This window comes from Chanos chanos, chromosome 3 (genome assembly GCF_902362185.1).
Source record: "Chanos chanos chromosome 3, fChaCha1.1, whole genome shotgun sequence".
In the NCBI taxonomy this organism is placed as follows: Eukaryota; Metazoa; Chordata; class Actinopteri; order Gonorynchiformes; family Chanidae; genus Chanos; species Chanos chanos.
In genome coordinates, this window is record NC_044497.1 from 56,635,859 (window position 1) to 56,661,818 (window position 25,960).

Sequence of the window (25,960 nt, forward strand, 5' to 3'; positions counted from 1 at the left end):
GGCCCACGCCGACACCGTGGAATGAAGAGACATCGGTTCATTCTGCGTTCGCGCTGACCTCAGGATTTCTACTGAGCTCCAGCAGAATTGGCTAATTAGTGAAGTAATTTAACAGAGAGAGAGAGAGAGAGAGTCATTTAATGAGATGTCAGGTGAAATCAGGGATCATGGTAAATGGCATTTCATATGACGCTTCAGACAAGTCAGAGTGTGTCTCCTTTCTGACTGCCCCCCCCGCCCCCACCCCAGCAGGAGACTACTGGAGTCACTGGTCAGTGTGACTGTGTGTCTGGTTCAGACATGTCAGCTGGGTGTTTGAGAGGCATTTACACTTTCTTTTGCTCAACGAAACACCAGCCACTGCAGTTTTTCAGGCCGTGCATCGCGTGGGGCGTTGCAAACTTGAGGCAGGGCTCTAGTCTCACACTCTGCCGTCTCTGTATCACTCTGCATCACGCTCACGTCAGCCAGCCACACGCAGGGGAACGAGTCTAGCGGACCTGTTCGGTTCTGTTCCCACACAGTAAACATTGTCCCGGCTGGGATTTGAACCCTGAACTTTAAGCAGGCAAACCGCTCCGTGATATGCAGGACTGTGGACTTTCTATGAATATTCCATAGGACTTCATAACATTCAAAACAAAACAGGACAAACAAGCAAAAAAATAATATGAGGAGGGGAGCACTGAGAGAATGTAGTGGTTATGATTCTGGTGATTTCCACATGTTTCTCCTGCCTGCCCCTGTGACTGATCAACCTTGTTGGTGCGTCTCCGTGTCTGTATTTCTTCGTGTCTCTGTAGGTGGAGAACATCCTGCTCCATGACCGAGGTCATTACGTGTTGTGTGACTTTGGCAGCGCCGCCAACAAGTTCCAGAACCCACAGACCGAAGGAGTATCTGTGGTGGAGGAGGAGATCAAAAAGTACAGTTCTGCTTTTAACCTCTGATTTCTCTGTCTCTCTCTCTCTCTCTCTCTCTCTCTCTCTCTCTCTCTCTCTCTCTGTCTCTCTCCTCTCTCTTTCTCTTTCTCTTTTTCTCCTCTCTCTCTCTCCTCTCTCTCTTTCTCTTTCTCTCTCTTTTTCTCCTCTCTCTCTCTCCTCTCTCTCTTTCTCTTTCTCTCTCTTTCTCTTTCTCTCTCTCTTCTCTCTCTCTTCTCTCTCTCTTCTCTCTCTCTGTCTCTTTCTGTCTCTCTCTCTCTTCTCTCTCTCTCGCTCTCTCTCTCTCTCTGTCTCTCTTGCTTTCACTCACTGTTCCCTCTCTCTCTCACTCACTCACTCACTCACTCCCTTTTGTTCCCTGTCTCACTCACTCAACTTGCCACTTGTTAGATTAATTAACTGAGGTTTATAGCTCTGACACACGTTACTGTCAAACTTTAATGAGCATCTTCTTGTGAGTCTCAGCAAGTTGTGCAAACTTCTAAAAACCTTCCTGTTTTTTGTTTTTTTGGTGGTTCTTTCTATCTTTTTTTTCCTTTTCTTTCGTTGGTGTAGGTACACCACTCTATCCTACCGTGCCCCTGAGATGGTTAATCTGTATAACGGCAAGATCATCACCACCAAAGCGGATATCTGGGTAGGTACCAAAGCGGATATCTGGGTAGGTACCAAAGCGGATATCTGGGTAGGTACCAAAGCGGATCTCTGGGTAGGTACCAAAGCGGATATCTGGGTAGGTATCAAAGCGGATATCTGGGTAGGTACCAAAGCGGATATCTGGGTAGGTGTTGCATGGGCAGAGTGAACAGTGTCCCTGGCTGACAGAGGTAGAGTGGTAGTGAGGGTGAGGTGGGAGATGGTAGTGAGGGTGGGAGGTGGGATGGTGGGGTGGGAGTGAGGGTGGGAGGTGGGATGGTGGGGTGGTAGTGAGGGTGGGAGGTGGGAGGTGGTAGTGAGGGTGGGAGGTGGTAGTGAGGTGGGTAAGCAGAAATCAGCCCATTTTCTCACCTCTGCTTAGAGTGCAGAACTGTCCAATTATCTCGTTTACAGCACATCAGTGGGCGTGGGACTTTTCCCTCTTTTTTTATCCTTAAGACCTGCTTGCAAATGAGTAAGGTGTCTATGTGTGTCTGTGTGTGTGTGTGTGCGCATGTGTCTGCTTGTGTGCGTGTGAATGTCTGTGTGTGCGTGTGTATGTCTGTGTGTGTGTGTGTGCGTGTGCATGCGTGCGTGCGTGTGTGCCTGTGTGTGTGTGTGCCTGTGTGTGTCTGTGTGTGCGTGTGTATGTCTGTGCGTGCGCGTGTGTGTGTGTGTGTTTTCGTTCGTTCCAGGCCATGGGCTGCCTGCTCTATAAGCTCTGTTTCTTCACCCTGCCGTTTGGCGAGAGCCAGGTGGCCATCTGTGATGGCAACTTCACCATTCCAGACAATTCCCGTTATTCCCAGGACATGCACTGCCTCATCCGTGAGTAATTCATATGCTCTGCACATGCCTGGTCCGTCAGCCTGTGCTACGCTACTACAAACCGTCTGTAACAGCCTCAGGTTCTCACACCTGTGGCTTTGGCTCTTAGTCTGACTTACCTTAACTCTCTCTCTTTCTCTCTCTCTTTCTCTCTCTCTCTCTGTCATATACGTTCCCTCTCTCTTTCTCTCTCTCTCTCTGTCATATACTTTCCCTCTCTCTCTCTCTCTCTCTCTCTTTCTCTCTCTCTCTCTGTCATATACGTTCCCTCTCTCTTTCTCTCTCTCTCTCTCTCCGTCATATACTTTCCCTTTCTCTCTCTCTCTCTCTCTCTCTTATATACCTTCCTTCTCTCTCTCTCTCTCTGTGATTGGATGTTGTTAGGCTATATGTTGGAGCCTGATCCTGATAGGAGACCAGATATCTATCAGGTGTCATACTTTGCTTTCAAACTGGCCCAGCGGGACTGCCCTGTCCAGAACCTTAAGGTTAGTCCACCCCCAACCCCCCCTTCGCCAAGATTTCTCTCTCGATCAGTATTTGTGTCTGTCTGGCTGTGCAGGTGTTGGGGGTGAGGTCTGTCTGTGGTGTGAGTCTTGCCTTGTCTTCACCTGTTTCACAACACTGTACACATTTCTCATAAGTATGTTATACCCAACGATTCACTGATCCTGTTAACTCTCTGTGTATCTGGTTTTCTCTCTGTCACTCACAGAACTCACCCATTCCGGCAAAGCTCCCTGAGCCAATCAGAGCCAGTGAGGCGGCGGCCAAGAAGAGCCAGAGTCAAAGCAAGGCCAGGTCTGTGTGTTTGCTCAGACAGGCCTGTGCCTGTGTGTCTTTACGGTCACATAAACACTGCCCCAGTCTGTCTGCCACAGTCACAAGTCCATCCTCACCTGCTGCTGACGTGAGGCAACGTCTGTGAGAGACGTGTGTTCTTTGTGTTTTATTTTGGTTTTCTTGGGTTTTGTTTTTTTTTCGCTTTACCCACAGGCTGACTGACCCGATCCCCACCACTGAGACCTCCATCACCCCACGCCAAAGACCCAAAGCCGGCCAGTCCCAGCCCCAGCCTATAGGGGGCATTCTACCCATCCAGCCTGTGGCCCTGACTCCACGCAAACGAGCCAATCTGCCTGCTGGAGCCACACAACCTGCAGGTACCAACTCCATCCACACCAGGGTTACCCTTTTTTTTTTTTTTTTTCCATCCACAGGAACAGCTTTAAATTCTCTGAAATCTCCTTTTTTAGCCTTAGACAACAGTTAGTACCACAATTAAATCAATTTAATAAAGCATAGTGTTCCAAATGCCTGTTCCTGAAGTGGTCTGGTCCTGACCTTGACTTTTGTGGCCAGATGATGTCATCTCATTATCTGAGCTTCTTTACCTCAGTGCCTCTGGAATCCTTGTGTCCAATCACAGAGCTTTATGCAAATTCATACAACACTTTATGCAAATTCACGGATCCAGTTGCATTAGACAGGGAAGATTTATGAAACTGTCTCCTGCAAAATGCACTTCCTGTCTTTTGAAGCTGCGTTTCCTCCACAGTGAAATGACTGTTGGCGATTTAGAGTAGCCTGCTAACACACTTTCATATCACTTATACTCCAGTTCCGTTACCTGAAAGCGTTTTCATGTTGTATACATTTACAGTCTTTTCTCCAATTCTGGAAGTTAAAGCAAAATGCACATCTGTGTTCACCAGCCATTTGTGAGGTGGTGGTTTTTTGAAAATCTCATCTCAGTCTGCAGTCCTGTCCTCAGGGCAGTGGTCTGAAAATATCCTTTTCAGGGGGTCTAACAGCTGATGTTACAAAGCCAAAACCACTGAGACTTTACACACAGCAGCATTCCTGCCGTCTGAGCCTCCCACAGTAGACGATACAAGTTTGACCGCTCTGAACTGAGATACTGAAGTATGGTCTTAGATAACCGGCCTTTGCAGTGAGGTTTGCTGAGGATGTCGGGCTTGTGTGGAGTGGACTTGTTTTCCTTTTATGGAAATGTGGTAAAAGACTACACATGTGCTGTGGGCCTTGTGTTGCTGTGTTTCTGACTGACTGACTGACTGACTGACTGCCTGCCTGTCCGTGTCTCCACAGCAGTGGGCGTGAATCTGGCCCAGCCTGCCGCAGCCCTGCAGTCCCAGAAAGCACAGCCTGCCCGGACAGCCACGGCTCCCAGTCAGCCGCAACAGAAACCGGTAAGCCAGTCAGTCCCAGCACCCCAGAGTCACCCTCTACACCCCCCCCCCCCCCCCCCCCCCCCAGTCCGCTCTCCTATCACAGTCCACACCTCTCGGGGGAGTTGGGTAATGAGAACTGAGTTCTCCACAGGGTTCCCCCCCAGAGGGCTCTCAGTTCAAAAACGATGTGTTTCACTGAACTGTGGCCAGGGCTGAGATTTAACAGTCATAAAGCTGAGAGAACGCTCAGATGATTCCAGCTCGTGTCTCAAGACACTGGTTAAACTGGTTTACAACAGCTTCGTCCATAAAAAAAAAAAAAACCATTGTTTTGGCTTCTAGCCTGTGTCGTAGCGTAGAGCTAAAAGAATTTTTAAGATGGAAAATCTGATATCTTTTACGTTTAAGTAACTGAGGAGCACAGGAAGAGGGCGGGGCTTGTACAGGAGGAGTTTGGCGTGCGTCAGGACTGCTTTAGTGGCGCAGAGGGAATGGCTTTGGAGACGTGATGAAGGGGGGAAAACGGGGGGGGGGTGGACCCAGTGCCCCTGTGGTGGAGCGTGGTGTGTGTGGCAGTGTTGTAGTGCTGTGGTGTGGTATGTTTGTGTAACAGCTTGTGCAGCCAATCCAAGCCTCAGCCTCAGCAGCAGCAGCAGCAGCAGTAGCAGTGGGAGCAGGGGGCGGAGCTACACCAGCTCCTCCTACAGCCGTCAGCAGCCCCGCCCCTCAAAAAGCTGTAATTCAACCGCAGTCCAGTCCGGCCCCTCCCACCGCCCCGGCACGCAGCGCCCGGCGCAAACAGCAGCCGCAGCCCCAGCCCTCGGCCGCTCAGGCCGGAACCGGCGCCCAACCGGCTGCGGCTCCGGCCCCGGCAGCGCAGCCGGTGGCTCAACAGACGCCTGCGCAGGCGACGGCCCCGCCGGCAGCCGCGGCTCCGCAGCCCGCAGCAGTTTCCCAGCAGGCCGCGGGGCAGCCGGCCGCCATCCGAGACGAAGCAGCGGAGACGGTAACAGTCGCCCCTCCCCCCCCCCCCCCCCCCCCCCCCCCCGCCTGTGTTTGCACACTGAGCCATCACAGCAAAACCGTCACTCAACACAGTCAACGCACTGAATCCTCCTTAACACGTCCAACCAAAAGTCCTCATCACTTCATTGTGTTTCAAACCTTTGTTTTGTTTTGTTTGTTTTTTTTTTTTCCTTTGTTTGTGTTTATCCCTCTTTCACCTGGTACTAATATGTACAGATCATTGTAACGCTTTCCCTCCACGTTGTAAAATAACAAATAATAATCATAATGAACGTGATTTTGTTTCTTGTGTTTTAATGTATTATGTTCCTATTTGTTTGTTTTGGGACAAAATAATGAATAAAAAGTGTATTATTTACAAAAAGATGAGCTGTAAAAATGAATACATGGATGCTTGAGAAAGCTTATGCTGGAATTGTTGTAACTTTTGTGACTGTACAGTCTCTTAGCAGTTCCTTTGTTGTTGCTGTGGGGTTTTTTGTTTTTTTTTGGTCATCCTTTGATCTTTTGTAATGCCTCCCATCAAAATCACGAACAATGTCTTCATCCTTTTTTTCTTTCTTTTTTTTCTTTCAGTGTGTTTCCCTCCATCTCATCCTGTTTGTTTGATGTCTTTCTATTCAGTCATTTTCACTCATTCATACCTGCATTCAAATGTGCTATTCCATCTCATGCGCTCTCTCTCTCTCTCTCTCTCTTTTTTTCCTCTACCCCTCCAGCCTTCTGCTCCGGGCATTTCCCAGACCCCGCCCTCCTCTCCGAAGGCATGCCAGCGCGGCGGGCACCGGCGGATCCAGAGCGATGTGACTCACAGTGCTGTGTTTGGAGTGCCCGTCAGCCAGTCCAACCAGCAGCTGCAGGCGGCCTCGGCCCAAGCCGGACTCAACAAGTCCAAGTACGGTTCCCCGGTTCTCCTCATTACCTCATCAGAACACCACTTCCTTAGAACCGAGAGGAGCCGCCCTTTGGTTGGTGGAAGCGAGCAGAGCTGCTGATCTGGCTCCGTGCGCTGAGAAATCTCTGGTCTGGTTTTGTCTGTCTTAGGTCGGCCAGTGCCACGCCTTCCAGCTCGCCCCAGTGTTCCCAGCAGAGCGTGTACCTGCCGTCTCCTGGCAGCAGCTCCGGCGCCTCCGCGGCCCCCTCCGCTGCTCTCTCAGCCGTCAGTCTCCAAAGCCCCTCAGGCCAGGCCTCCTGGAACCCCTTTGGAGATGACAACTTCTCCAAGCTAACCGCTGAAGAGCTGCTGAACAAAGACTTTGCCAAACTAAGCGATGGTGACTTTTCGTCTTTTTTCACTGCTATTGAACAAATTCAAGTTAAAAAAAAATGCTGTGTTCTGTGTGTGTGTGTGTGTGTGTGTGTGTGTGTGTGTGTGTGTGTGCGTGCGTGCGCGTGTTTGTGATCACAGTCTAAGTTGGTGAGGTGAGGTGAGATGAGTGTATTTCTGTCCTTTGACAGACTCTGCTGAGATGCTCAGTGACTCCACAGAGAATCTCATCCCAGGGTTACAGTCTGCTCCCCCTACTGACGCCACCCCCCAGCCAGCCGGTAGGAACAGGGAGTCTCAATCCCTCTCTCTCTCTCTCTTTCTCTCTCTCTCTCTGTCTCTCTACCTCTCTCTCTCTCTCTCTCCCTCCCTCTCTCTTTCTCTCTCTCTCTCTACCTCTCCCTCTCTCTCTCTTTCTCTCTCCCTCTCTCTACCTCTCCCTCTCTCTCTCTCTACCTCTCTCCCTCTCTCTCTCTTTCTCTCTCTCTCTCTACCTCTCCCTCTCTCTCTCTTTCTCTCTCTCTCTCTCTCTCTCTCTCTCTCCCTCTCTCTCTCTACCTCTCTCCCTTTCCCTCTCTCTCTCTTTCTCTCTACCTCTCCCTCTCTCTCTTTCTCTCTCCCTCTCTCTCTCTACCTCTCCCTCTCTCTCTCTCTCTCTCTCTCTCTCTCCTGTTTTCACATGCTCATTACTGCAGTTTTAAACTGTATGTTTGCATGTTCTTCTCGTCAGAAGTGTGATGATAATCTTAATAGCTGTTCTTAGTACTTCTGCGTTTCCTTATTCCTTCACCTCACTCTGAATGTCAGCTCACGCCCCCGCCGAGCTACCATCCCACTCTCTTCTGATAATTAAGCCTGTGTAGCACTCTGTGCATGCGTGTGTGTGTGCGCATGTGCGTTTGTGTGCGCGTGTGTGTGCGCGTGTGTGTGCGTGTGTATGAGGGCCAACATTTTAGACCTCATAATGCATTTCACATTCACAGAGCTAGTTACTGTGCTGTTCTCGGAGTGCTGCACTCAAATGAAAATGCATGTTCCTTTTCTTCAGGTACAGAATGGTTTTTGTGCCTGATCTTTGACTGCTCTTAACTGGCATCTTGTTTTCTCTTACTCATTCTTTTTCAGTAGAGAGACCTGTCGATATTCTCGGTTTGGATTCAGGCACTGGGTTACTGACTGTCCCAGATCCTTTCAATGCTCCAGGTAATCAAATTTCTACCCTATCTTTCCTGTGCCCTAACCTTAATCTAATCCCTTACTTAACCATAATCTAACCCTAACCCAACCTTAGTCTAGCCTTTGCCGCTGCAATCTAACCACTACCCCTTCCCTAATCTATCATGCACCCTAACCCTACTCTATCCTCTGTCCTCTCACTAATCTAACCTCTGTTTTAACTGTAATCTGTCCTCTCCCCAATCCTAATCTATCTTCTACCCTAATCCTAATCTAACCTCTGTCTGATCCCTAGTCTAACCTCACTCCTAACTCTAATCTGTCCTTTTCCCAACCCTAATATATCCTCTGTCCTATCCCTAGTCTAACCTCTACCCTAATCCTAATCCTAATCTGTCCTCCAATAACCAGCCCTGAGATATTCATTGTTCTAACCCTAATCTAACCTCCGTCCAAACCTAGGTCTGTGTCTCTTAGCTCACGTCGTCCTCAGTCTAACACATGTGGTCTCAGTTCACTGCCAGCTCTAGCAGGAGCAGCGTCTTTCACTTACCCTTTTTTCAGTTCTCTCTCTCTCTGTTGTATCCTAGCAACAGAGAGTCCAAACGCACGCATACGAAGAGCATCTCAAGGATCTCATCTACTGATGTACTTTTGGAAATGCTCTCTAATTGCGATTGTTCTCATTCATTGGGTTCAGTTTGCTCCCTATACTTAAGCATCAGGCCCCAGCAGAGATCATTCATACCTCTTTTCCACCAAACAGGGAACGGGTTATTGAACCAGTTCCGTTCAGGATTCTTTGAACCTTGGTGACTTTTAGCGAACCAGCCCATGTTTCTGCCAGTTTGAGCGGAGCCATTGTAATCAAAGATGCGTCACCAACGGAGGACGTCGCACAATGCCCGACGGCAGTCAAGAACAGTTCGTGTTTTTGTTCGAAATTCTCTGAAGGGTTCAAAATTTGGTCGCACGAACCTGAACGAAACCCGCCCGCTGTTGGTGGACAAGGGGTTTCAGGTATTCTGCCTTGTTAGCACAGGTCTGCTTTTAAAAGTAGGGAAGCCATCGCGTTTAGACAATTTACAATTTTTACAATTTAGTTATTTGGCAGACGCTTTTTACCAAAGCGACTTACAATTGGTGCATCAGTCGGATTTCTAATACCTTCAACAGAGATCATAATAAGACTGAGCGTCAAATTGCCCTTTCGCATTGCGCCCCTGGAATACTTTTACAAACAGAAATACAAGACAAAGGTTTTTTTTTTTTTTGGTTTTTTTGGGAATGGCCACGTAACTGGCCAGCTGGAGAATGGTTCAAACGCACTTCAGTGAGTACACGCATTTATGTGAGTGGAACTCGTACCGGGGTTGTACCAGGAACTGTGTGGTAAGCATGAGGGCTTTCAGGTGCCGTTGGGAAGAGTGATAAAACAGTAGGATGGCCTGGGTCTCTTTTTGCTGTGGAGTACATTATGTGAGACCCACATGCTGGTGCACATGTGTCTCCAGTGCTGTCCCCTCAACCATTACACGCAATCGTCTCATGCACTTGACTGGTTTCCTTTCATCTGCTTTGAACCCTTGTTCATTCATCAGCTCTTGAAATGACCCCCCCCCCCCCCCCCCCCCCCTCAATGTTCTAGCCACTTTGCTCCTCTTAAACTCTACCTGTAACAGTGTAACAATTTTCTCTCGCTCTCTCTCTCTGTCTCTCTCTCTCTCTCTTTCTCTCCCTCTCTCTCTCTTTCTGCACTCCTTTCTAATGGCTGCTTTCCATGGCTGACTCTCAGAGAAGTTGATAGAGGGGTTGAAGTCTCCAGAGACCTCTCTGATGCTGACTGATCTGCTGTCCATGGCAGACCCTTTTGACAGCTCTTTGGAGGATGCCAGAGACGGTAACGGCCAGTGTGTCTGTGTGCTGTCTCCCAAACCCCTACCCTCACCCCTACCCTCACCATTACCCCTACCCTCACCATTACCCTACTCTCACCATTACCCTACCCTCACTGTGACGTTTCACAGTTACAAGTCGACAGTGTGTCTGTGTGCTGTCTCCCAAACCTCTACCCTCACCATTACCGTACCCTCACTGTGATGTTTCACAGTTACAAGTCGATGGTGTGTCTGTGTGCTGTTTCCCAAACTGCATCAACCCCTACCCTCACCTTTACCGTACCCTCACAGTGACGTGTCACAGTTACAAAAGAAAGTGCTGTGCTCACAGAGACGGTTTTCACAGAAGGGAAGTGTGCAAGTCGGATTTTCCATGTTTGACCAATAGTTGACTGGTATGAACAAATGATTAACTATAAGTGGCGTAAGCGTGACAAGCACAAAGACCTTGATTGATCAGAAGACCATATGTTCCGTTTGAAACTAGTTGTACATGTGACAATGATTGATTTCTGGATTCTTTCAGTGAGTGTCTGCGTGTGTGTGTGTGTGTCGGTCTGTATGTGTGTGTGTGTCGGTCTGTATGTGTGTGTGTGTCGGTCTGTGTGTGTGTGTGTGTCGGTCTGTGTGTGTGTGTGTGTCGGTCTGTGTGTGTGTGTGTGTCGGTCTGTGTGTGTGTGCGTGTCAGTCTGTGTGTGTGTGTGTGTGTTTGTTTGCGTCTGTGTGTGTGCGTGCACACTCTTCTTAAATGCCATTCTCTGTCTCTTTGCGAGACAGATGCAGGTAGTTTTTCCAGTTACCATCTGACTCCAACATGTTAAAAAAATTCAGAGTGCATAAACCCTGTGTCGTGCTCTGCACATTACGTGTCATCAGGTACAGTGATCTAAGGGTTGTCTATCGTTTTTCTCAGACTGAATCAGGTGTGTCTGATTGATTGCTCATTCCTCATTCTCTCTTGCTCTCTCTCTCCCCCTCTCTTTCTCTTTGTCTCTCTCTATCTTGCTCTCTTCCCTTCTCTCTTGGTCTTGTACTCTCTCTCTCTCTCTCTCTCTCTCTCTCTCTCTCTCTCTCTCTCGCTCTCTCTCTCTCGCTCTCTCTCTTGCTCGCTCTCTCTCTCTTCCTCTCGCTCTCTCTCTCTCTCTCTCTCTCTTCTTCTCGCTCTCTCTCTCTCTCTCTCACCCTCTCCCTCTCTCTCTCTGTCCCCCCCCCCCTCTCTTTCTCTCCTCCAGGTAAGGCAGAGCTGGTTGTGGACTCTCTGATCCCTGGTTTGGAGGCTCCTCAGACACAGTTCCAGCCAACCCAACCCGACACAGGCCCTGCCAGCCTTCCTGGTGAGTCTTCCCCGTCCACACTCACGCCTTTCAGCTTCAGCCCAGCACCAATCTGTCTGTCCCTGAGCTTGCCAAACTTCAGCTAAGGAAAACCGGCCGTGTTTTTCATATCAAGGACACTTGGTTTTATGACGAGCAGACGGTTCTTGGAGATCCTGTAGTTCTGGAACCGTTTCTAGGACTTTTCGTTCTTTGTTCTCACATTTCCGTTCCTTCATGGAATGTCACACCTGAAGGTGAAGCATGCTGTCGTCGTTCTGTGTTGACCCGTGTCCTCCCTGACCTCACACCACTCTCAGCCCATGATCCTCTTCTCTCTCTTCTCCAGACTCTCTGGGCGGGAACGCCGCGTTGCTGGCCTGCCCACTACCCACTGGCCCCGCCCCCTGCGTGGACGAGCTCGCTCCGGTCTCCGGTGGTCCGGCCCAGAGCGTGCCGGGTAAGATCAGTCACCGTCTGACACACACACACACACACACACACACACACACACAGAGTCTAGTCAGATATCCCAGTGGAGCAAACAACGTTTCCTCTCTTGGCTCCTCCCTGTTTAGAGATTTCGTCTCTCTGCGGTTATTTCATTTTGATTTTGATTCTAAACTGTGGCAGCAATGTGTTTGTTTGTTTGTCTGTCTGTTTATTAATTGATTGAATGATTGATTTAGCATGTCGTACGTGCTTTCAGTTAGAGGTCTCCTTACTTCAGTCAGAGGTCTCCTTACTTCAGTCAGAGGTCTCCTTACTTCAGTCAGAGGTCTCCTTACTTCAGTCAGAGGTCTCCTTACTTCAGTTAGAGGTCTCCTTACTTCAGTTAGAGGTCTCCTTACTTCAGTGTCAAGCCTGCGTCTCTGGATTTCTCATCCACTAAATCTGATTTAGTCTCTGGAATCAGAATGTCCTAATCACCAGCGACTTCTGTCTTTTCCCTTCTCAACCTGTTCCCTCAACCTCCTTTTCTCCTCCTCCTCTAACCCCTGTCCTCCCCATCACAGACTCCTCTTGTCTCATCTCAGGCTTTGAGCCTCCTCCCGGTAAAGAGAAGACTACTGAGGAGGAGTTTGACCCCATCCCAGTGCTGGTCTCGAAAAACTCTCAAGGTGAGGCCACACACCCACAGAGCAGAGAAAGGGAGAGAGAGAGAGAGAGAGAGGAGGAGGTGGCAGATCACTCCATCCCTCTCTCCCTCCATCTCCTGATCTCTGCTCCTGGTCATTGCCTGATAGGGCTAAGGAGGAGCTCTCTGCGTTCTTGACTCTGGAGCTCCTACGGTGAAGGGTGTGTGTGTGTGTGTGTGTGTTTAGTGCTGGTACGTCCTGTTCAGAGGAAATGTTTCATCAGATGCATGCCTGTGCCTGTGCCTGTGGTCTTATTGCAAGAGATCATGGAAAAAGCTCTACTTATCCTCTCTCTCTCTCTTTCTCTCTCTCTCCCTCTTTCTCTTTCTTGCTTTCTTGCCCTCTCTGTCTCTCTCCCTCCCTTCCTTCTGCGTTTCTTTTATCTTGGGCTACCCCCCCACCCCCAATTCCTTCCTGTCCTCTAACCTGCCTGCTGGTCTGGTCTGGTCTGGTCTGGTCTGGTTCAGGAGGCCACTCACGCAGTAGCAGTGGCAACTCAGAGTCCAGCCTGCCCAGTCTGGCCCGCTCCTTACTGCTGGTGGATCAGCTCATCGACCTGTAATACCGCTCACCTCTTCTGCCTCCAGAGCCGGAGTCCACTGCAGCATCAGTCCGCTGGCATTCAGTCTGCTTTTCTCTCACTGCTCACGCTCCATGGCCTTTATCGCCTTCATCAGCTTCATCTTCCTCTCCCTGCCACCATCGCTCTGACCGCTCTCTCCACCCCCCACCCCCCCCTTTCTTCTCCGATTCAGTCTTCAGACATTCCATCTTTAGTTTTCCTTCTCTGAGTGCTTCATTCTTTTTTTTTTTTTCCCGTTGTTCTTTTCTTCTCCTTATCTCTGTCATTCTTCTCATACGTACGAGAAGCGTTCTCCCCCTAAACCTTGCCGTTGGATAAACCGCTCCGTAGTTTTCTGGACTAAGAGTGCCACTGTAAGACTACACGGCCGGTCCTGACCCACTTCTGTTGGTTTTGTGCTTTGTAACTATGCTTTTAAAATTCCTCCGTCACACGCGCTAGGCAGGAGCTGAGTCTAACCCAGTGCGTTTTACTGATAACCGTGGTTGTATCTTACTGATAACCGTGGTTGTCTTAGCTTTAAAAGCACCCCGCTCTTTTTCTCTTGGTCGGAGTTAGTTGGTGTTGACTTTATGATCTCAGCCCGGTGCCGTCCAGTGCTGCAAATTGCACTTTCCGTAAGAGCCGGCCGTGGTCTCGGTCCAGACAGGAGCCGTTTTCCTGAGGTCGAGGCTTTGGCGGTGATTTACAGCGGTTCACTTCCTGTGGCTGCTCTGTGAAGCGCGTCGTCTTGCGACCTGAATTCCCAGTACTGAAAAAGACAGATTCAGCACCGAGGAGGAGTCGCTCCTCAAACAGGCTGGGTTTTTTTTTTTTTTTTTTTTTCCTGCTTCAGCTATGTGAGAAACACCACTGAATAATTAAACACAGAAGAAAAATCCATTTAAAAAACCCTAACCAAACATTAGACGAGCTTCTTTTTCACTCTGGTCTGTAAGTTTATCAGGCAGGGAGACTGCTTTTACCACCTCACACAATAACCCTCCATCACCCCCATTCTTCATCAGCCACTTCACTGCACTGTAAATAAATTCTCCCCACCCTCTATGTTCACCCCCCCCCCCCCCCCCCCCTTCCCGAAATCCTGTAAATTGTTGCACATCTGCAATATTTGACTCCAGTCTGATCCATTAGTGCTATGATCCTGTGTAAAAAAACAAACAAACAAAAAAAAATCAGATGTTTCTTGTTTTCTCCCATAGTAGACATTATGAAGATTATTTTGAAGTATATTTCATATACATACATATACATATATATATAATATATATATATATAGTTAAGGTTCTATGTGAGTATGAGTAGCGTGTCAGAGAATGAATGTATGAATTGAGTCTCGACATACAGATAGAGATAAATGTATTTTATTCTTATGGTAATGTTAAGAAAAATCTGGAACCGCCATGTTCTGTGTGTGGAACTGTGTTTGCGAATGTAAAGTAACCTTTCTTCAGTCTTTGGGTTTTTTTCCTTCTTCTTTTCCTCCAAATGTACACATGTTGATATATTAATTCAGTCAAACAGTGGAGAGAGGACAATCCTAAAACTGATCTCTGCAGGCTTCCGTAGAGCCCGCCCTCATGTTGTCAGATCTGATCGCAAGTGAATTATTCACTTTTTTATTTGCTGTTGTTGTTGTTGTTGATGTTGCCGTTGTTGTTGTTTTGAAGTTTCCTTCCTTCAGTGGACAGGCAGATGTTGACATGATTGCACATGCATACAATCCTGTCTGTTTTTAGGGACTACATTACCCATTCTGCCCAGCTAAACAAACACCGCTGATGCTTTTGATGGATTATACAGCCAAGCTTTCTGCGCAGGTCTCCTGCAAACAACAGACACATATGGAAGCATGACTGTGTTTCTCTATAGGATCTTATGATGTGTTTGTGATCAGTGTTATGATCGGTACTGTCTGTCCGTGTGCGTGCGTGTGTGTGTGTGTGTGTGTGTGTGTGTGTGTGCGTGCGTGTGTGGCTGTAAGGTTAATTAATAAGTAGTCGTAGTTGTTGGAAGTGGTGTGGTTGATGTGTCTTTGACTTGGCCAACAGCTGCTTGGACTGAAACGACAGAGCAGCTCTGATCTGAGAAGCACAGGTTTCCTTCTGTCACAGTCACATTGCGTTGTGTGAAAGACATGCTTATGTAGGGATCTGACTGATCCTGAAACAGTCTGGTCACATAGGAACACGGTGTTCGCCTGGTGTTTGTGTGGAAGACATGCTTGTGTAGGGATCTGACTGATCCTGAAACACCTGGTCACGTAGGAACACAGTGTTCTACTGGTGTTTGCGTTCACCTTAAAGGGGAAGATGTCTCTTTTGACATGTGGGTTCACTCTGTATAAAGAAAAAAAACCCTTACCTCGCCATCTCCTGTTACATCCGTTTTTATTATTATTTATATTGTTTATTTATTTATTTGTTGTGTATCTTTGACCAAAAACACGTTCATTTTTTTCCGTTATGACTTAAAATATACTCAAAGCCACATCCATTGGCTGTACCATTAACAGTGTGTTCTGTGTCAATAATGAATTTCCAGATTTCCAATTTGTCAAATGAGTTTAAAAGAGAGAAAAAAAATGAGGTTGGTAGTGGGGGGGGGGGGGGGTTTCTGAGTACTGTGTAGCCGTGTTGATACTGTTCCCCCTCATTCTCACAGGACACAGGACAGACAGGCATGTTTTACTCATGATCCCTCAGACAGGACCACAGCACGGTGGTGTACACAGTTAAAAACCCAAAAACAAGCTGACAGAAGATATGACAGAGATCATTTTAGCGGCTTAAGTAAAAGGACGCAGTTGTCAGAACGGGCCCGTATATCAGTGCTGTGTCTCAGTGGTCGACTACCATCAGGCCCACATCCTGCATCCTCGACCCCCGTGTACGTCTGTACCGTGTAGACCGGTTTTGAGAAAATCAAACGTTGTTTTTAGGCGAGAGTGAAGCGTGCGAGTGAGTGGACAGCGTCGTGCTCTGACTGACATGTCATCCCTGTTTAAAGCTGCGTCCTGCTCTGACTGACATGTCATCCCTGTTAAAGCTGCGTCCTGCTCTGACTGACATGTCATCCCTGTTAAAGCGGCGTCCTGCTCTGACTGACATGTCATCCCTGTTAAAGCTGCGTCCTGCTCTGACTGACATGTCATCCCTGTTAAAGCTGCGTCCTGCTCTGACTGACATGTCATCCCTGTTAAAGCTGCGTCGTACGCTGACTGACATGTCATCCCTGTTAAAGCTGCGTCCTGCTCTGACTGACATGTCATCCCTGTTTAAAGCTGCGTCCTGCTCTGACTGACATGTCATCCCTGTTAAAGCTGCGTCCTGCTCTGACTGACATGTCATCCCTGTTAAAGCTGCGTCCTGCTGTGGGACCACGCGTTCTCGTCAGCCCTGTTCCGTTTCGTGCTTCTCCACGTTCTCGTGCTAACCTATGCAATCCTGTCGTTATCATCTCCTCCCACACAGCACCAACAACCACACCTGCCATTCCTGCTACAGCACCAACAACCACACCTGCCATTCTTGCGACAGGTCTCGCCTCGTGGCTCCAGCCGCAGTGTTGGGAAAATCAAAGAGTTTTTGTGTGCTGGGGTTGTGTTTTGTTTTTGTTTTCGTTTTTATTTTCGTTTTTGTTTTTGTTTTTGTTTTTCTCCAGAGATAATGATATTTGTGTACCTGGTCCTCCTGAAGGTTTGAAAACTCGTTGGTCTCTGTAGCAGACACCCAAACCTGTGTTAAATAAGTGATTCAATGTGCACCTTCAATTTTTGCGGAGGAAAAAAAAAAAGAGAATGAGAAGAGAAGAGAAAAGGGGGTGTTGAATAAATATGTAAATGTGAAAGAAAAAAAAAACATGTCCACTTCATTTCTTGGTTTGAGTGAACATCCCTTCCTCGCCCATTCAGACACAGTAATTACGCTGTTGCCAATGTGAGCTGAATATATTTAAAGACAGCGGTTCTCAGAAGCAGACCGGCCTTGGGCATTGTGACGTTGAGCTCAGCGTGGCTCAGTGGAGGTGTTGGTGTCGACGGCCAGTGATGTGTGTTATCTGATCAGAGTATTCAGATCTTAAACTTAAACTTAAAAACGTAATCTGTTTAAGGCAGTAGGTCAGTTTCCCCTGATGTGTTCAGTCTGAGGATGAGACAGACACTACACAGGCCTGATGTGTTCAGTCTGAGGATGAGACAGACACTACACAGGCCTGATGTGTTCAGTCTGAGGATGAGACAGACACTACACAGGCCTGATGTGTTCAGCGTTGGGCTGAGACAGACACTACACAGGCCTGATGTGTTCAGCGTTGGGCTGAGACAGACACTACACAGGCCTGATGTGTTCAGCGTGGGGATGAGACAGACACTACACAGGCCTGATGTGTTCAGTCTGGGGATGAGACAGACACTACACAGGCCTGATGTGTTCAGCGTGGGGCTGAGACAGACACTACACAGGCCTGATGTGTTCAGCGTTGGGCTGAGACAGACACTACACAGGCCTGATGTGTTCAGCGTTGGGCTGAGACAGACACTACACAGGCCTGATGTGTTCAGCGTTGGGCTGAGACAGACACTACACAGGCCTGATGTGTTCAGCGTTGGGCTGAGACAGACACTACACAGGCCTGATGTGTTCAGCGTTGGGCTGAGACAGACACTACACAGGCCTGATGTGTTCAGCGTTGGGCTGAGACAGACACTACACAGGCCTGATGTGTTCAGCGTTGGGCTGAGACAGACACTACACAGGCCTGATGTGTTCAGCGTTGGGCTGAGACAGACATTACACAGGCCTGATGTGTTCAGCGTGGGGATGAGACAGACACTACACAGGCCTGATGTGTTCAGCGTGGGGATGAGACAGACACTACACAGGCCTGATGTGTTCAGCGTGGGGCTGAGACAGACGTTACACAGGCCTGATGTGTTCAGCGTGGGGATGAGACAGACACTACACAGGCCTGATGTGTTCAGTCTGGGGATGAGACAGACACTACACAGGCCTGATGTGTTCAGCGTTGGGCTGAGACAGACACTACACAGGCCTGATGTGTTCAGCGTTGGGCTGAGACAGACACTACACAGGCCTGATGTGTTCAGCGTTGGGCTGAGACAGACACTACACAGGCCTGATGTGTTCAGTCTGGGGATGAGACAGACACTACACAGGCCTGATGTGTTCAGTCTGGGAATGAGACAGACACTACACAGGCCTGATGTGTTCAGCGTTGGGATGAGACAGACACTACACAGGCCTGATGTGTTCAGTCGGGGGATGAGACAGACACTACACAGGCCTGATGTGTTCAGCGTTGGGCTGAGACAGACACTACACAGGCCTTAGGCAGAGAGGAAATGTAGGGAATGATGACATGAAAGACACAATCACTGATATTATAGACCTTCCCTCTGAATTCAACAAGAAGTCTCAGTCTTTTTAAATAGCTTTGCATTGCTCTATGCCTTGACAAAATAAGACGTGTGTGTGTGTGTGTGTGTGTGTACACACACACACACACATACATATGTGTATAACACATATCAGGGTTTCGCCTAGGATTTTTTTTCTTGCTGGTCCAGTGTCTGGAAAGAATTTATTTTACCAGACAAATTGGAAACTTACTGGTCATGTTTCAATAACAGTCTATGTTACAAGCGCAAATATAATTCACACATAGGTGTATATTACGAAAGTATGACAACGACCTCAAATCAGTTTGACTATTGAATGAACTAGTAATGCTTAAGCAAAGCAAACAGTAGCCTAACAACCGAGCAAAACCTCAACAGTAGCCGCTAAAATGTAGGCTGTTACGAAACATTTGTAACCGGTAACATCTGTAGTCCGTTCAAAAAATAGGCTGGGCCTACATGGCATCAAATGTAACCTGTAGGCTGTCAGGTAGCATTTTATGTTCTCCATTTTTTCATTGCGGCAAAGTCCTCTGCATCCAACTCTAAATCAAATGTGTCCAGTTTGTCTTTGCAGCTTGCAATTTGCATAAGCTGCGTCCCTCTCTCCTACTCCAGACAGCTTCACAGCGGCATCTTAGTCCGATTCTGCAGGGAGAAACCTGTAGGCTGTTAATAGGCTGTTTCACACACGTCCTGTTTCGGAAGAGCCTTTGCTATGGCTACTTTTTTATGAGCATTATTGCCGGATATTTTGAGCGGCAAGTTTTTAATTGATCTGTTTTTTATAAATTTTGCCGGTAAAAAAAAATGGTAATTACCGGCTAACGGAAAACCTAATATTAATGTGTATATATACATGTACACGCACACACACACACAGCATGTATATAGACTATATATATATATATATATATATATTTATACATAGACGGGTGACAAATTAAAGGAATAATCTGAATAAAAGGAATGCAGGTGCTTCCACACAGGTGTACTGCATGGAACAAGTGAGCCATTAACATCCAGTCATGTTCTATGGTATATATAAAAATCCTGAGGACCAGGTGATCAAGATGGCAAGAGGAGAAGATCTAAGTGACTTTGAAAGAGGGTTCGTTGTTAGGGCACGGTTGGCAGGAACTTCAGTCACAAAGACTGCTCAGCTGGCTAGTGTCTCAGTAGGAACAGTGACTAGAGTGACCTCTGCATTTAGATCTATGGGAAAGACCTGAGTAAACAGGGCGGGAATTGTGATGGACAGCGCACATCTGATGACGGTGATACTCATGCTCGTTAGTGTGATATGTAGGGAAAAAACAGAAGGGCAGCTCTCCCTCAGGTGGCTGAGAACGTCATCGCAGGACGTGATCAGACTGTGTTAGTATGGACAGTCCGTCCATAGTTACACAGAGAGGGATATTACAGCAGGGCTGCAATGCATTAACCCCTCATTACAAAGATGAATGCACATTTGAGAGTTCGGTGGTGTGAAAACCATAGGCACTGGTCTACAGAGATGTGGGAAAAAAAAGTGATGTGGCCATATGAGTCATCCTTCACCATATTCTCAACATGTGGGCCAGTGCATGTGTGGCATACACCTAGAGAACAGTGCAGGCCTGAATGCTTGGCCCCCACAGTGAGGGTGACTCTGTTATACTGTGGGGGGGCATTGTGCTGGCATGGTTTGGGTTCACTTGTTCCCTCAGAGGGAAGGGTCACTGCAAATCAGTACAAAGTTGTTCTGAGTGGTCACCTTTATGCCATGCCGAAACATTTTTATCCTGATGGGAGTGGTCTCCTCCAGGATCACAGTGACCACATCCATAGGGCACGAGGGGTCACTGACTGGTTTGTTGAGTATGAAAATGATGTGAATCATATGCCATGGACTTCGCGGTCACCAGATATCCACCCAATCGAACACCTATGGGAGGTTTTGGACCGATGTGTCAGACAGCGCTCTCCACCACCATCATCACAACACCAAATGAGGGAATGTCTTTCGGAAGAATGTGGGTCCATCCCTCCAGTAGAATTCCAGAGACTTGTAGAATCTATGCCAAGGCACGTTGAAGCTGTTCTGATGGCACATGGTGGCCCAACACCTTACTAAGACACTTTGTGTTGGCTTTTCCTTTAATTTGTCACCCGTGTGTGTGTGCGAGTGTATGTGTGTATATATATATATATATATATGTCGGCGTATAACTCAATGGAAACACATTGGCTCTCATGAACAGTCAGAGGAACAGCTGTTCGGAGCTGGCTCTCATGAACAGTCAGAGGAACAGCTGTTCGGAGCTGACACTCATGAACAGTCAGAGGAACAGCTGTTCGGAGCTGACACTCATGAACAGTCAGAGGAACAGCTGTGTGGAGCTGACGCTCGTGAACAGTCAGAGGAACCGCTGTGTGGAGCTGACGCTCGTGAACAGTCAGAGGAACAGCTGTGTGGAGCTGACACTCGTGAACAGTCAGAGGAACAGCTGTGTGGAGCTGACACTCGTGAACAGTCAGAGGAACAGCTGTGTGCAGCTGACACTCGTGAACAGTCAGAGGAACAGCTGTGTGCAGCTGACACTCGTGAACAGTCAGAGGAACAGCTGTGTGGAGCTGACGCTCGTGAACAGTCAGAGGAACAGCTGTGTGGAGCTGACACTCGTGAACAGTCAGAGGAACAGCTGTGTGGAAGCTCAGGTGCTCTGTTACAGAGCTAACACCACAGACCTTTTTTTGGTCATAATGTTGAAAATCCATTATAAAATGAACTATTTAACTCTCAAATGGAGGTTATTTTATCTGGCTTTAGAACATGAAGTGAGCGTGAACAGTCTAGGGAAGGTTTTTAATTAAGTGAATAACGGTAATGGTGATTTATTGGTTTAATAATAGTGTGTGAGCGTAAGCAGTTAGACCAGGCAGGAAGGAAAGAATGTTTACTAACACAGAATGTGAGAAATGAACTCGTGCCCCAGGGCTGGAAATTCTTTTATCTCCCGCTGTTGGTATTATTATTCAAAAAACATCGTTAAAAAGAAAAGAAAAAACCCTCAAACAAACAAAAACACACACACACACACACAAACAGATCTCTGTTATTTGTGTTTACTTCAGTTTCACAACCTCTCTCTATGCATGGATTGCTTGCACATGGAGTTAGACAAAGTTTATGTTAATGTAACGTATGCCTTGAGACACGGTTTGAACGCTGTCTCCACTCTCTGACTGCTCTGACTCACTCTGATTAACTGCTAACTCTAAATCACACTCTCCTGGGGCGGCTTACCAACACAACTTTACTCTCTCTCTCTCACTCCAGGTAAGGCCTGTACACTCCGTCTCTCAGTTCTCTGTTGTCTCACTGTGCAGTGTTCTGTCATTCACCCCTCTCTCTCTCTCTCTCTCTCTCTCTCTCTCCCCCCCCCTCTCCCTCCCTCTCCCTCCCTCCCTCCCTCTCCCCCCCCTTCTCTCTCTCTCTCCCTCCCTCCCCCTCTCTCTCCCTCTCTCTCTCTCTCCCCCTCCCTCCCTCCCTCTCCCCCCCCCCCCCCCCCCCCCTCTCTCTCTCTCTCTCTCTCTCTCTCTGACCATCTGCATTCCATCTTTTGGCTCATGCTCTTATCTGAGGGGGCTTAGAGTTTTTAACTTTCTGTGTCAGAGGTCACACACTCCTCATTCAGTCAGCACCCTGTCATGCCCAGGGTTCGAATCTAAAGGTGCCTGGTCACTGAGCCACCAACCCCTAGCGCCACCTAGTGGCCCACTGTATTCCTGTTTAATTACTGGGAGCACCATTCAGGTGTAGGCTGAACTGAAAAGCCTGGCGTGGTGTGTGTGTGTGTGTGTGTGTGTCGTGGCCGTATCAGAGAGATTGAGGAGAGATTTGTTGAGGCTGTGATGAAGTTTGGATGGTGGTGTCATGGCTGCAGGAGTGTTTTGGGCTCCAGCTGCTACTTTAGACTTTAGACCCTCTGATACGAGAAAGGCCCTTCAACAGACCTCCCTCCCTTTCAATCATTCTCCATCATCCTGTCTCTTTTATTTTCATTTTCAAAGTGCGTCTTTCTGAGTTACGCGATTCTGTGCCATTGAGTATTCCATACCATACTCTTTGTCTCATCCTGAATTCATATTCCATGAGAAGTAGAGCATGTGTTTTTTTTGGTTTTGGGGTTTTTTTTTTTTCCTTTTCTCACGTCACATTTGCCCCTGATTTGACTCATGGTTAGTGAATTTCTAATGAATGAATTTGACGGTCAGTGAATTTCTAATGAATGAATTTGACGGTCAGTGAATTTCTAATGAATGAATTTGACGGTCAGTGAATTTCTAACAAATGAATTTGATGGTTAGCGAATTTCTAATGAATGAATTTGATTTGACGGTCAGTGAATTTCTAACGAATGAATGACGGTCAGTGAATTACTAACGAATGAATTTGACGGTCAGTGAATTACTAACGAATGAATTTGACAGTCAGTGAATTTCTAATGAATGAATTTGACAGTCAGTGAATTTCTAACGAATGAATTTGACAGTCAGTGAATTTCTAACGAATGAAATTTGACAGTCAGTGAATTTCTAACGAATGAAATTTGACAGTCAGTGAATTTCTAACGAATGAATTTGACAGTCAGTGAATTTCTAATGAATGAATTTGACGGTCAGTGAATTACTAACGAATGAATTTGACGGTCAGTGAATTACTAACGAATGAATTTGACGGTCAGTGAATTACTAACGAATGAATTTGACGGTCAGTGAATTTCTAACGAATGAATTTGACAGTCAGTGAATTTCTAACGAATGAATTTGACAGTCAGTGAATTTCTAACGAATGAATTTGACAGTCAGTGAATTTCTAACGAATGAAATTTGACAGTCAGTGAATTTCTAACGAATGAATTTGACAGTCAGTGAATTTCTAATGAATGAATTTGACAGTCAGTGAATTTCTAATGAATGAATTTGACAGTCAGTGAATTTCTAACGAATGAATTTGACAGTCAGTGAATTTCTAAGCAGCCTTTCCTCTGCTCTGTGCAGATGAGTTGCTGGGAGTGAACGGCTACGACCCGGCGTCAGGTGGGAGCGGTGGCCATGGCTCTCTCCAAACACCCGGGGAAGACGGGAGGAGCCACGGAAAACACGGCGAGGACGCGACCCGTCGCCCCTGCGGCGACCCCAGGCCGCTCCCGCTCGGCTCCGAGGTGACGAACTCAGTGACCCTCGTAGGTTCCAACGGAGCCTCTCAAGCCCCGCCCACAGCCCGAGATCACCCCTCCCCGCTGGACGTGTTCTCCAGCGCTCCCTTCTCCGTCGGCGGGGGGGGCAGGCAGGACGTGTTCAGCACCGCCCCGTTCCCGCCGTCCCAGCCGACGGCCCTGAAGCCCGACGTCTTCCTTCAGGCGCCGTTTGGAAGGAGGAGAGAGACGGCGGCGGCAGGCGGTCATCCGCTCCATCACCCAGCCCAGGCCCCTCTTCAAATGATGGCGCCCCCCAGTGGCCAAGAGCAGGACATCACGGCCGGTCCCGTCAGCCAGCCCATCGGTCTGCACGCGCAGGCGAAGTTTCCCCGCTGTGTCGACGCCCCTCTGCCCCAGCAGCCAATCGCAGCCCACCGTGTGGTGTCCAGCGTAGGCCAGCAGGCGGCCGTCGGCTCGGTCCCCGTCGGCCCGCTGCACTCCTGGACCGTCGGGGTGCGAGCGGTGATGGACCCTTTTTTGGCCGCGCCCTTTCAGCCCAGATGTCCGCAGGGGAAACCGTAAGGGCTCTCTGCCGCCTCCTGGGGAGCAGTGAAAAAAAACCAAGCTCCAATCACAGACCCCACCCACACAGTGACACAGACCCCACCCACACAGCAACAGACCCCACCCACACAGCCACACAGACCACACCCACACAGTGACACAGACCCCACCCACACAACCACACAGACCCCACCCACACAGCCACACAGACCACACCCACACAGCAACACAGACCCCACCCACACAACCACACAGACCCCACCCACACAGACCCCACCCACACAGCGACAGACCCCACCCACACAGCGCCAGCAGGACAGTCGACGAGAGCACTTTTCATCCTGGTCCTTTGGTCGCCCTCCCTGCCCTGAGCCCATTACAGACATGCCCCTGTTCTGCATCTAGACCATGTGATTCAAAGGATCCACCGCTGGAAGACGACTCCACACACCCTCTCAGACTAACACAGGGGCTGTCCGTAGTCCAGGGAATTGGCATATCCAAAGTAGGAGAAAGGGAATTTTTTTTTTTCTTTTTTTTTTTCAAAGATTCGGTGCTTAATAATTAGCTGATTGGTTGATTGAATTAGGCATGCTTGTTCAGAGCAGAAAGACAGATGCGTTAGGCAGTGGAGCGTGGACTTGGATTGAGACTCACTGCTCTATGGGACGGTTGTTTAAATTTTCGCCTACCTCAGCTCTCTGACTCCAGTCAGGTTGTAGCGTTAGCGCATTCACTGCACTTTATCTCAAGTTCCCTGCCGCCTGTACTCCATTCTATAAAATGACAACACGGTATTAAAAATATAGGTCACCATCATCTAATTTTCTTTTTTTCTTTTTACTCTTCTTTCTTTTCTTTTCTTTTTTTTTTTTTGGACATAGCTCTCAATGTATACCATTTTTGTATCATTTTGTTAAATTAATATTATTTGACCATTATAACCATTGCAGTATTATTTTACATATTACCAAAAATAAAACTCGGGAAGAGGACATTTTTATGTGAAAAGGTCTTGACTTGACTGTGTGGTGTTGACTCGTATCATTCTCATCAGAACTTGCTGTTTAATTCAGGTCCCGATCCTGGAGGTGTCACAGCCCGGCTCGTTTTAGCTCTGTCCCTGATGTGAGACACCTGTTTCAGCTCTAACGGGGGGGCTTGAGAATTAGCCTGATGAGTTGAGGCAGGGAGGGGGTCACGCTGTGGACCTCATGGAGCTGCGCTGGGAAGCGCTGAGTCACACCCTCTGCTAATCACTGCCGCAGCTGAGCTCTTCTAATTGGCTGTGAAAGTGAAAAAAAAAACCAACCTCAAAAACCACATTAGAAGTTAACATTTGTTACTTGTCAGTGTTAAAGAGGGAGGCTTTGTGTGCTTCTCAGAGCACAGGCCGCTGACCTTACTGTCAGAATAGACCTTACATTTCCATCAATACTACGCTTAGCTACTGTGGCCTTCTCTATACTGAATAATGAGTTTACAGCCATGAGAGGCTGTTTTAGCACGACTGTCCGACTCTCGAACACAAGGCACTGAAGACTTCTTCAGTAAGGACACGCTCAAAGTACGCTGGACCGCTTCACCAAGAACACATTCAAGGTAACGTAGAGTTTCTTCATTCAGGCAGGAGTGAGCGCAGTGTTAGTCACACACCGTCGTCTGGGCTGGTTCACAACGTCAGGCCCCTACGCATTGTGATGTTTCCTGTTTAAATTTTCATTTTCATCGCCTTTTATTGAACAGCAATAGGGCCGTAGAGAATGTCGTTTTTTTTTTTTTTTGA

General features: G+C 48.0%; 1 protein-coding gene across 1 annotated transcript in view; it reads left to right on the plus strand.

Annotated features, from left to right (window-relative positions):
• The window catches only part of aak1b (AP2 associated kinase 1b), a 36,108-nt gene extending 11,857 nt beyond the window's left edge, over positions 1-24,251 (plus strand). The window contains exons 5-21 of the mRNA XM_030770165.1: positions 804-925; positions 1,497-1,578; positions 2,273-2,405; positions 2,790-2,893; positions 3,121-3,206; positions 3,402-3,568; positions 4,518-4,646; positions 5,269-5,513; positions 6,346-6,521; positions 6,671-6,900; positions 7,085-7,174; positions 8,019-8,096; positions 9,865-9,969; positions 11,200-11,301; positions 11,630-11,740; positions 12,297-12,401; positions 23,471-24,251. Coding sequence (XP_030626025.1) covers positions 804-925; positions 1,497-1,578; positions 2,273-2,405; positions 2,790-2,893; positions 3,121-3,206; positions 3,402-3,568; positions 4,518-4,646; positions 5,269-5,513; positions 6,346-6,521; positions 6,671-6,900; positions 7,085-7,174; positions 8,019-8,096; positions 9,865-9,969; positions 11,200-11,301; positions 11,630-11,740; positions 12,297-12,401; positions 23,471-24,192 — 2,787 coding nt within the window. The 3' untranslated portion in view covers positions 24,193-24,251. The remainder of the gene's footprint in view (positions 1-803; positions 926-1,496; positions 1,579-2,272; positions 2,406-2,789; positions 2,894-3,120; positions 3,207-3,401; positions 3,569-4,517; positions 4,647-5,268; positions 5,514-6,345; positions 6,522-6,670; positions 6,901-7,084; positions 7,175-8,018; positions 8,097-9,864; positions 9,970-11,199; positions 11,302-11,629; positions 11,741-12,296; positions 12,402-23,470) is intronic.
• The last annotated feature ends 1,709 nt before the right edge of the window (positions 24,252-25,960 follow it).